The sequence below is a fragment of the Trifolium pratense genome, linkage group LG2, assembly GCF_020283565.1.
Source record: "Trifolium pratense cultivar HEN17-A07 linkage group LG2, ARS_RC_1.1, whole genome shotgun sequence".
Lineage (NCBI taxonomy): Eukaryota > Viridiplantae > Streptophyta > Magnoliopsida > Fabales > Fabaceae > Trifolium > Trifolium pratense.
In genome coordinates, this window is record NC_060060.1 from 71,014,557 (window position 1) to 71,025,193 (window position 10,637).

The window sequence follows — 10,637 nt, forward strand, 5'->3', positions numbered from 1 at the left end:
AATCCAGAAGAAATTAACATAATCATAGAGTGAGTGCTGACAAGAAAGTTATATGGAGTATTTGTTTTACTAATAGTTGCAACAACAAAAAAATATATTGCTTTGCTTTATTAATTATGACATTTATGTCTTGTTGGATAAAAACCATTTACTCAAACCAAGTTAGCTCTAATATCTCAGAAAACTAAAAAACAAAAAAAAAGTAGCAATTACAAGTGCATGTTCATGAAACTGGCGCTTGTGTCACTTGCAAGCAAAGGGATTAGTCTACAGTATCTAACAATGCATACTTTAGCATGCATCTCACTGTCAAAAACAAATATTCATGATACACAGTTCTTTAACAAATGTGACAAAACTTTCCAATGAAGACAAATCATCAAGATTTCACGAACACGGGGATATTCACCACTTGATCAAGAAAACGTACAAAGCATCTCGAGTAACAGAAAATTAATTTATTGATTTATTAACTTATATCACAACAATAATGTCCCCTCTTCTCAGGGCAGTTGCTGCTGAGCGGCTGCGGGTTTTTTTCTCATTGTCCAAAATGCAGCAAAGTAACGATTCTGCAAAGTGTATCACAATTCACTTAGCATATTATACAAATAAAAGTTTACAGTGGGTTCATTGCTAATGATTTTCTATGATTCCTACGTCTGAGGGGAACATATCATCTCAATATCTCATGTAATATAAGGTGAAGTGTACACCAAAATACACAACAAGATGGAGGCTGAGGAACACTGGTGAGCAATTAGAAACTTACTTGCATCATTGATTTAGGATTGGTTGTGTAGGTTGTCTCAATAGTCCTTTCTTTCTGCAATCCATGACAAGATAATGTGAATATGATTAGTCATCAATTACATAAATAGAAGGGGTATTATCCACATCAAATGAGATTACCTCAAATTCAAATCCATAATGCAATGCAACCCTTTTAACATCTTCCAAACTTAATTCAATGGACATTTCCTACAAATAAGTTACAAATTAGATAATATAGAGACCACACATATGATTGTGCTATTGTATGTGAAAAGAGTCTTACATCATCTTGGCCATATGTATCTGCAAAGTGATAAAGTAGAGGGCCCAGATTTATCCAAACCTGTGATGGTGTCAATTTCATCAAGTATGAAGGATAATATTGAAATGAGAATGGCAACAAGAGAACAAATGGATGAGGAAGGAAAAAAAAGAGATACACAAGATCTATTTGAATTTCAATTAAAGAACTTACTCCTCCATCTTTCAAAATTTGTGAAATAATTTCAATGTACTCAACAATATTGTGAGCAGTATCTATAAAGAAACAAGTTACAACTGCATCCCATGCACCTGCATCGTCATTGGAAAGCATTGTTAGAAATTACAATGGTTAGGGTGCTATATTATAGATAATTAGATCCAGGTTTATCTTGAATAGCAATTGTAGTGTCGAGTTTATTTTATGCAAAATAACTTTTCACTAGTATTTATCTAGATATAGGAAAAGGGTGATCATGTGCCGTACGCACTCTGTTGTATTTGAAAACTTCATGTCTAAGTCTAACAATGGACTATACACAATTTATGCAACATTCAGTGTATATTAAAATTGAAACTGAGACCTAGGAACCAGAGGGATAAAAACCAAAAATAAAAAATAAAAAAATTGAAACTGAGAAAGTTCAACTTGAAATGTTGAAGGCAACTATAAATAGTTTTATTTTATGGTTGTAGGATAACATTCGGAATATGTAAGTTTAGTCTACACTTTACAACAGTATCTAATTAAAATCCTGTGATGGTCTTGTTTTGCTTAATTTACATTATGGATCAACAAAAATCAAAGCTTACACGTAAGGAATAGAACCAGAAGACTAACACTTTCGGTTTTCTCTTTAGAGCCACTAATATAACATAACAAAAAAGAAAGAAATAGTTTTGGATAATTGCCCCTACCTTTTTGGTTTGGATCACTGTAGACTTCAACGAAGTCACCTCCACACATGGAAAAGCCTTCAGTAATTCCTGCACTGCTCTCACACATTGTAACAAACAATATTATGATTAAAATATACATATTATATCAACACATTATTTGAATAGGTTGTTTTTAACCTAATAATTAATAAAGCAACAAGGTAATAAAATCCAATGACCAATAGCAACCTTTACGCATTATATAGCCCATTCATTAGGCTCATTTTGAGTGCCTCAGTGAAAACCTTTTTAATTTAAACTAGGAGGCTAGCTGGGCAGAAGCAAAATTCATATTAGTTTAAGCAAATCAATTGGCAGGAATATACAAATTAAGAATGAAAAATATCATGTAGTGGGACAAACGTTGAAACTTGTTGCAGTCATCCTACCTCTTGTAATCATTATTTGGCATTGTATATTCTTATATGCTTTACATAATTAGATCCTGCCACTAGTGAGTAGTTTTCTGCAGGAAGCTTATAATATTCATAGAGTTGTTAAAACTGGCTTACTTCAGTTGTACTACACTATTGTTTCACTCAGAATTTTAGTAAAGTTAGAGTTTGTATATATTATATTATCCATGAGATATATTTTCGTTTTTCTTAAGGGGAACCACATAAAATGATTCTTGCAAATGAAGGTTACAGATTTAATAAAGAGGCATTTGCATCTAATGCTATAATTTCAACACTGATTATTTCATCCAGTACTTATTAAGGTATGAGGTGTCAAATATAAACACAGTACAAGCATAACCCAACAAACTCAGTGCTCACAAATTATAAAAATTGTAAGTTATGTTTTCAAAACTCAACACTTCAGGTATGGCCCATACCGTATAGGCGTATGGCAGGAGCAAGGAAGGAAAAATTTTAGGGCAGTTTCCTGTATTGCATCCATATGATGTTTTTAAATAGAAAGATATGCACAAGTTTGTAAAAGGACAATTTCGCCCCTTAAGGATGGTAAAAAAGTGGTTATTTATTGGCCTCGATTTGATGCTAAAAAATTTCATGGAATATAGGCAGAGAAGCCTTTTATATCAATCGCTCAGTGGTATTGTTTTATGCCACAGGAGGAACCCATATCAAGGTTCCTTTACTTTTATTCGTTCTTTCTTTCTAATTAGTATTATTTTATAAAAAGATAATAAAAAGAATCCAATATCCATGAATGTACCTGGCAGGATGAATATCTGGTATTGAAACAGGACGGAGTTGGTCACTGTCTGAAAGTGAATTGCAATTGCTGTGAATCCAAGGGTATATTGTCCACTCACCAACAGTTTGGCAACTTAAGTTATCCAAAGCGCCAATTGATTGGAGAAAAATAACACAAAAAATAATAATCAGAAGAGCAGTCTTTGCATTGTGACTTATTAATAGGTAATTTGTAACATTAAAAATATCAAGACGGAAGAGACAACCCTTGTTCTTACTGGTTAAGAATAAAACTTGAGCATATCATCATGTAGTATGAAAATTCATTTCCCTGACAGATAAATCCTGCACCATAATAAAATGCATTAGTATAATAAAATGCATTAGATAGGCATTGGACAAAAGCTAATCTAAATGTAGTTTCTACTATTGTAACTTGTAAGCCTGGTAATAGACACAAACCTAAACTTGAAATGTCCAAAGCCAGCCGACCTAGTCCAGCACCAGGAACTAAACAAGCAGGTGGACTGTATGAGAAAATTTATGATTTTAGCAAAACACAAATTGTGCAAACAATCTTCAGCCCAAATAAGAACTTTCCATTTCTATTAAGAGCATTACAGTCTACCTCTCTATACTGCGATTAGGAAATAAGATATTAAGCTCTTCAAGAATAGGTTTGTAGCACTGATCACGTTCCTTCTGACCCTAATAACATACAATTGTGGGAGAAAAAAGTGATTAACGAATTAAGTTTTTCTATATTTTGATATGATGACCATAATTAGAATATTTCACACAAAACAGCATAAAAAACTGTACCTCTACGGCCCAGTCCCTAACTATGTTCCTTATAATACACCGCACCTGAGACAAAAGTAGTAATAAAATGCAATTAAGTAGCAGCAAAACAGTATGAGAACCTTCACTTCACTAGAATTGTTATACTATCAGAACAGTGCAAAATACAAAGCATCAACAGGGCAAATTGGCAACAGTCGCATTGTATTTTTATCTAAGTTTCCCTATGGGTTTAGTTGACTAGTGGAAGAGTCTCAATCCTCATAGAATTAAGATTCTATTCCTGATTCTTGCAAAATAAGAGGTCAATTAGACAGCATTAGTTCTTTGTCTAGATAGAAAAGCAGATTTATGAATTAGAGCAGGTCTGCAGCCAGCTACTTTCCTACTCTCAACTCTCAAGCATTCAAATCCTAAGTATTAAGTCTATTTTTATGTTCTTCTCATCTTCTGTCCTACTGCGTTAACTTTATCGACTACCCTAATTAGGAAATTTTTTCAGGCAATATTGAGGATTTGCCACATCAAAATTGTACTTCATTCTCCGTTGAATTTGACACAACCCATCAAACCTGAACCCTTAAATTAACAAGTTCTGTCCAGTCACTACCTATTTTGTACCATTAATTCATCCAAGGAAACCTCTACCAATCAAAATCCTTCCAATATCAGCATTGAAACAAAAAATAATGGCTACTGGAAACATAAACATACCTTATCCACATCAACTAAAGGAACATTCAGTTGAAAAGATGGATCCAACCATTGTTGCTGCGATGAGGTATCTGTGATCTGAAATAAAGAAGGAAACAATAACTAAACCTATTAGAAGACAAAGTCTGTTTGAAAAGATGGATCCAACCATTATTCCCACATTCTTTAGTATCTACAAAAATTAAACGTATTAGAAAACAAAGTTGTTTGATTTTAGATTTTGGTGGAAGCTATAACCCATTGCTTTGAGAAAAAGTGCATGGGCACACTAAACTTTCCCATTAGCTTTGGCCAAAACCTTAACCAAATGAGACATGATAAAAAACTCTACTAAAAATTGCTTGCCAGTTTTAACTTGATACATATATAGACAATTTTAACAAAGCATCTTTGTTTTGGGTACACTAGCAGTCATACTAAAAAGTGAATTATTTTGTTCCCTGAAATGGACACACAAGAAGGAATCAAGACGAAAGAAAGCAAATAAAACTTATAGGAACTTATCCATCTCCTCCAAAAACCAACCGTCCATAATGATCAACATGCCACTCCTTGACAGTGAACTCAAACATAATAAAATGATGGCGTGAAAGATATATTTCTTCACATTGTACTTCAACTTTCCATATACGACTGAGTTAAATGACAGATAAATCAAATGGGGTTCCAAAGCTAAGTATTACTGTCTCTAGGTAGACATGTCTAGATTGTTATTAACTTAGTTGTAAACTTGTAATACATAAACCATGACATAAACCATGAGAGAGAGAGAGAGAGAGTAATTATTTTCTAAATAAATGTGCTGTGATGCCATAGTGAACAAAGATATCACCACCAGTAAAATTATCCAGTATCGCAGTATCGATAACTTTTTTTCTTCCTAATTACTCTAAATGTATTGAGAACTTTAAGAATAGCCATTTCGTTAACACCGATTTAGTCCAAGGAATGCACAAAATGTGACCAACTTAGATAGCAACTCTAGAAAATGAAAAATTTACATTAACACAGACAAGAAGAAATTACATTTCCATTGGAATCAGCAATAGCACTTCCACCATATTCACTAGTCTCTTTAGTATGTATCATGTTTGAAGGATTGCTACCAGTATTTGACTGATGGTGACTCTCAATGTTTACCTCCTGTTGTTATCTACAGAGTCAAATTTCTAAATGAAAAAAACAATGATAGAGCCAACAAAACACCATGCAGTGCTTATGTACTGAACTAAAAAAAGGAGTCATGAATGCAGGAGAAACCTCATCGGGATGTGCCAGTACTGATGATCTGTATGAATCATTGCTGCCTTCCACACAACCATGTCGATTAGATACAGAACATGTTATTCTCAATGGGGCTGACTCACATGAACAAGAATTAATCCCTTCACGGCCTAAATGGTCTTTTTGGCCATATTCAGGATGTTGATCTTCATTTAAATCTATGTCCTGACTCATATCAAGTGGAGGTTCAAATGCCTGCAAAAGTTCATTATACCAATATCAAATATTACCATAATCCATAATACAGAAAAGGAGCAAGTCACCTAAAGTGTAGGTTCGCACCTGAAGCATGCTGAATATGAAATGAGAGTTCAACGATATACACCTGCACCATTGGAAGGCAGCAAAAATCACAAATTTATGAGATTCAAAACTTCACGTTAAAATTCCATTTTCCAATCAAACTCGGACTCTCCATTATTAAGTAAAACATCAAATGAACTATTTTTTTATAAGAGAAAAATAGGTCCACCAACAGCACAGATTTTTTTTTTTTTTTTGAAAACTTGGTATCACAGCACAGATTTTTATAGCTGCCTCTCTATGTACACTGTAAATGCCATGAAAAGAGAGTATGTATATGCTGAAAACCCAGTGTATTTTTTACTACAGGTACACAATAGATATTTAAAAAATGAATGTAATAAATACAAAGATGCAAATTTACTATTATTATATTTATATATTTACAATTGACCAAAACATTTTAAGAATAATACACATTTCTAATATTGGTGTGTTTCTATGAAGTTTACTTTCTGCAAAATTCAAAACATGTTTTGACAGAAACTTTTCTGCAAAAACTAAAAGCTTAAAACAGCTTATTTATGTTTTTACGACCGGGAATCAAATTTAGCCATGCAGCAACAAGTTCAATTCATCTCCTGTTCTAAGTGCCAGCATCAGCTTCAGAATATCTCAGCATTTTTTACCTCAATATATAAGATTGAAAAGAGAGAAGTTAAAAAATAGTGAAAAAAAAAGAGCAAGACAATGTACCGGCGCAATCTTTGAAACTTTAGAGGATAGTGGGATAACAGAGCCTACAAACACAAGAAAAAGGTACAATAAACAAGGGAACTAAAAAAGTAACAGAAATTTCTAAAAGCAATTATGTGACAGCAACGATATAACTGTTACGAACTATATTAATTAGACTATAAGACAATGTCAAAAAAAAAAAATAGACTATAAGACATTAGACACCATATAGTATATTAATGCTCTAATGTAGTAGAGCTAAATCAAGAGTTAATATTTAATAATTCCTGTAATATATCATGATGGAGTGAATTTATGCTACCATAAACTGATCGGTCACACAATTTCAGCCATATTCCTATTGACAAATTTATAAATGGTATAAAAGCAATTTTCAACTCATCTATTTAGCAAAGGGTGTCAGTAACCACCAGTCATTCAAATGCGAACAAAAACAAGAGCAAGTGGCAACCTAGGGAAGGCAAGATCCATAAGCCATTTTCCAATTTCCATGTCCTTCCATATTTTACATCCTTATACCGGATAGGAATGGGTATGAGTTCAAAAACTCAATTCTTACAGTCTAATTTGACCAAACAGTACATGTCTTGCTCAAGTCAATACGACAGAGAAATACCTTATGGGCAGGTGGAAGCTTCCTAAAAGATCTCTCATATCTTCTAACATCCTCATCTGCGGCATCAGGATAGCTGCATCAGAAGACAGCGAAGAAAAGGCTCAAGTTTTACTTTATTATTATTAGGATTCGAGAAATGTGAGAAAAAATGAATGAAAGTGAGAAAGGAAAGATTAATCTGATAAATGCAATCTGTATTCACTGATAATTTGTCAATCACATTATGTAAATATGTATTTATAGATTTTGAAGCACTTATCAGAACCCACTCTGTTTCCACTAACTAACTTAATATAAAGTAGTGGCTTATTTGACAACATTTTGTACCAAATAAAGTATCACGGAACAATAGCAGTCTATGCAAAGCCCACCTATTTAACAGCAATGCAACTGAGTAAACTAACTAACTGACAAGTCATCAACTGACTATGACACTAAGTGTAAGTACACGACAGACTACACATCATTATACTTCCACCACAACAGATGATACACTGAGACGTTAACACAGGTTAAAATTTGAAAAAATGAATCGATTGAACATAATTGCATGTGTCATGTCGGATACAAACACATGTCAGACACCAGACACGCCTTCCATGTATAGGTGCTATTGCTATATATACATACATTTTGAATTACAAAGTATATATGAGGTTGAAGTAACTTGTTATCAATTAAAGTGATACTAATCATCATTTTACAACCGTATCTAGGGGATATTAACTCTGTCTCCGGAGTTTACATAATCAAACTCTAACACCTCATGAACACCTACATGTCGAATTTTGAATATTATGATGGAGACGAAAAAAAAAAATATAATATCAAATTAAAATATCTCAAACGAAAAAAAATACAAAGAATTATAAAAATTTACAGATACATCTAAACAATTCCATAACTTTTTGAAGGATTTATTTACATATGCTATATGTACATTCATCGCTTTGATTGAATTCATAGCATCAAAAGTATCATATATATTAAATTTCAATAAATGCTTAAAATCAAAATAAAATACAAAAAATTGAAAATTAAGTGCAAAATAACATGATGAATCGTTGAATGTAAAAATTGATTGAATAGTGAAGAAAGAACGAATAATTGTACTTGAGGTAAGCACTAATGATGCGTCTAAGGGATTGAATTTCAAGAGCTTCTTCAAGCTTTAAACGACGACGTTGGTCCTCGTCTATGTCTTCCATCACTGCTTCTTCTTCTTCTTCTTCCACAGTGTTCCAGTACTGCCTCGAGCGAGAAGAATCAGCGTTTCATCGCTTTAGTCTAATTAAATTATCGGATTGGGCCGGATCGGGTCGGGTAAACACTTGTCAGAGTGGCGGATATATTAAGGCCCAACCCACCTTCAAAGTATATAGACTTAAATTCAGTTTTAGCCCCCTATTTTGAATAAATCGGAATTTTACATCCCCTATTTTAAAATCCGGAATTTTACCCCCCAATTTTATAATTTTTTGGATTCCCCCAAAATTCTGCACAAAATATGCTTCTGAGCCTCAATTTCAAAGTTTCGCACATAACTCAATTTTGATCAATAATTTACCAAAATGACTATAATCGAGTTAGTTTTCCACATAATTAAATCCCACTAAATTTGTAGTTAAAGAAAGAGATTAATTACCGTTTTAGTGAAGGTTTGTCCAAATTAATTATCCTATTGACCTACTACTGGTATTTTCGTCATGTCTCTCACCCTGTAGCTCTGTTTTGAATAGTATTTACATGTATGGAAAGCTAACGAAATTACCTTGTTGGCATTTCAATTTCATCGAATTTGGAGTTACGATGTGTTCGGTAGACGATGTTGAATTTAAAGGTCATAAGCAAATTTCTGAAGAATTAGTAATTGGACTGCACTAAATCGATAAATATATTCCCTCTGTAACTCCAAATTTAGATGTCAATTTTACTAGAAAGAAAGATAAGAGATATCTAGATTTTCACTGAAAATAACTAGGAAACATAAAACATCAATTCTGATTTTTCAAATAACGCAAAACCTTGGTTCAAAAAAAAAAAAAATAACGCAAACCCTACAATATAAAGGAAACTCTAAAACTGCTGAAAGTACAATAATGTCATAAATGAGCCACAAATGATTCTTTAGAGAATTGAAATAACAAAAAAAGATAATAGTAAATAAAAGGTCCTGCAAAAATTCATTTAAAAGATAAATCTTCAAGCCAAAAAGGCTTCTTAACAATTGTGGTGTTGTTTCGTTAAAAAAAAAATTACGGTTTGGATATAAGGACCAAGTACCTATCAATAAATTTGATGTCAATTATTAGAATGTGACTCTAGAAAACGTCTCCATAAAATATCATGTGAATCAAAAAGGTGAAGTATATGTTTCCTATAGTATATTCTATTTTTCTTTTCCGTTAATGTTATGTTGAATCTTTAATAAAATTGTATATATATGACTTTTGTTATGCTACGATCAGATCTAGTTCTTCCCGATGGCGATGCTTAAGGTAGTTAAAGTGGAGATAGAGTTCAGGTATGAATCGTATGATATCACGGTGGGAAAAGTACTCGCAAAACATGTGTAGCACACTAGCAATCCAAAGCAATAGCTAGCAATAGAGGAGATGAGAATCGTTCAAATTGATCTAACGATCCTAGGAGCATTTGGAGCGCTTATCCGCTACATGCAGCGTATAGTAACTACCATATCGGTTGTCATTGGCGTTTAGGAAAAGCTTCCAAGAAGGAATAATATTGGGTTGGATCTAAAGTGTTTGGACCGCGTAAATTTTATCTTTGACCCAATCCGAAACAACTTTCATAAATTTCAATTGTAATATATTTTAGTTAGCACCTACCGCTCCTCAAAATAGTGCAAAAGAAAACGTTGTCTAAATAGTCCAAACTAGTAAGAAAATTTGAGCAAGAATTAGCTTCACGTTGTCAAATAATTTACCCACGTTGCATGTCTATGCTGCTCTTAACTCGTGCCAATATTTTACCTATTTTTTCTACTTTTTTGAATTCATAAATTGAATGCCGATCCACACATTATAATCATTGCTATAGTAGTAGATTGAAAGAGTCACATT

The 10,637-nt window shown here is 33.0% G+C and overlaps 1 protein-coding gene across 3 annotated transcripts; it reads right to left on the reverse strand.

Annotated features, from left to right (window-relative positions):
- Window positions 1-147: 147 nt before the first annotated feature.
- LOC123911182 (carnosine N-methyltransferase-like) lies at window positions 148-8,828 on the reverse strand. 3 transcript variants are annotated; one of them, XM_045962553.1, is made up of 18 exons: window positions 8,668-8,828; window positions 7,555-7,627; window positions 6,936-6,979; window positions 6,219-6,261; window positions 5,913-6,131; window positions 5,679-5,795; window positions 4,653-4,730; window positions 3,960-4,004; window positions 3,766-3,845; window positions 3,600-3,664; window positions 3,416-3,482; window positions 3,157-3,270; window positions 1,954-2,027; window positions 1,250-1,347; window positions 1,058-1,117; window positions 913-981; window positions 773-826; window positions 148-572 (listed from the first exon to the last, which is right to left on the reverse strand). In XM_045962553.1, the coding sequence occupies exons 1-18, from the start codon at window positions 8,760-8,762 to the stop codon at window positions 504-506; spliced, it is 1,464 nt and encodes a 487-aa protein (XP_045818509.1). In that variant the 5' UTR covers window positions 8,763-8,828; the 3' UTR covers window positions 148-503. The 3 variants fall into 3 exon arrangements, with proteins under 3 accessions (XP_045818509.1, XP_045818510.1, XP_045818508.1); XM_045962554.1 differs by lacking the exon at window positions 5,679-5,795; XM_045962552.1 differs by having other exon boundaries at window positions 1,058-1,347.
- Window positions 8,829-10,637: the final 1,809 nt, after the last annotated feature.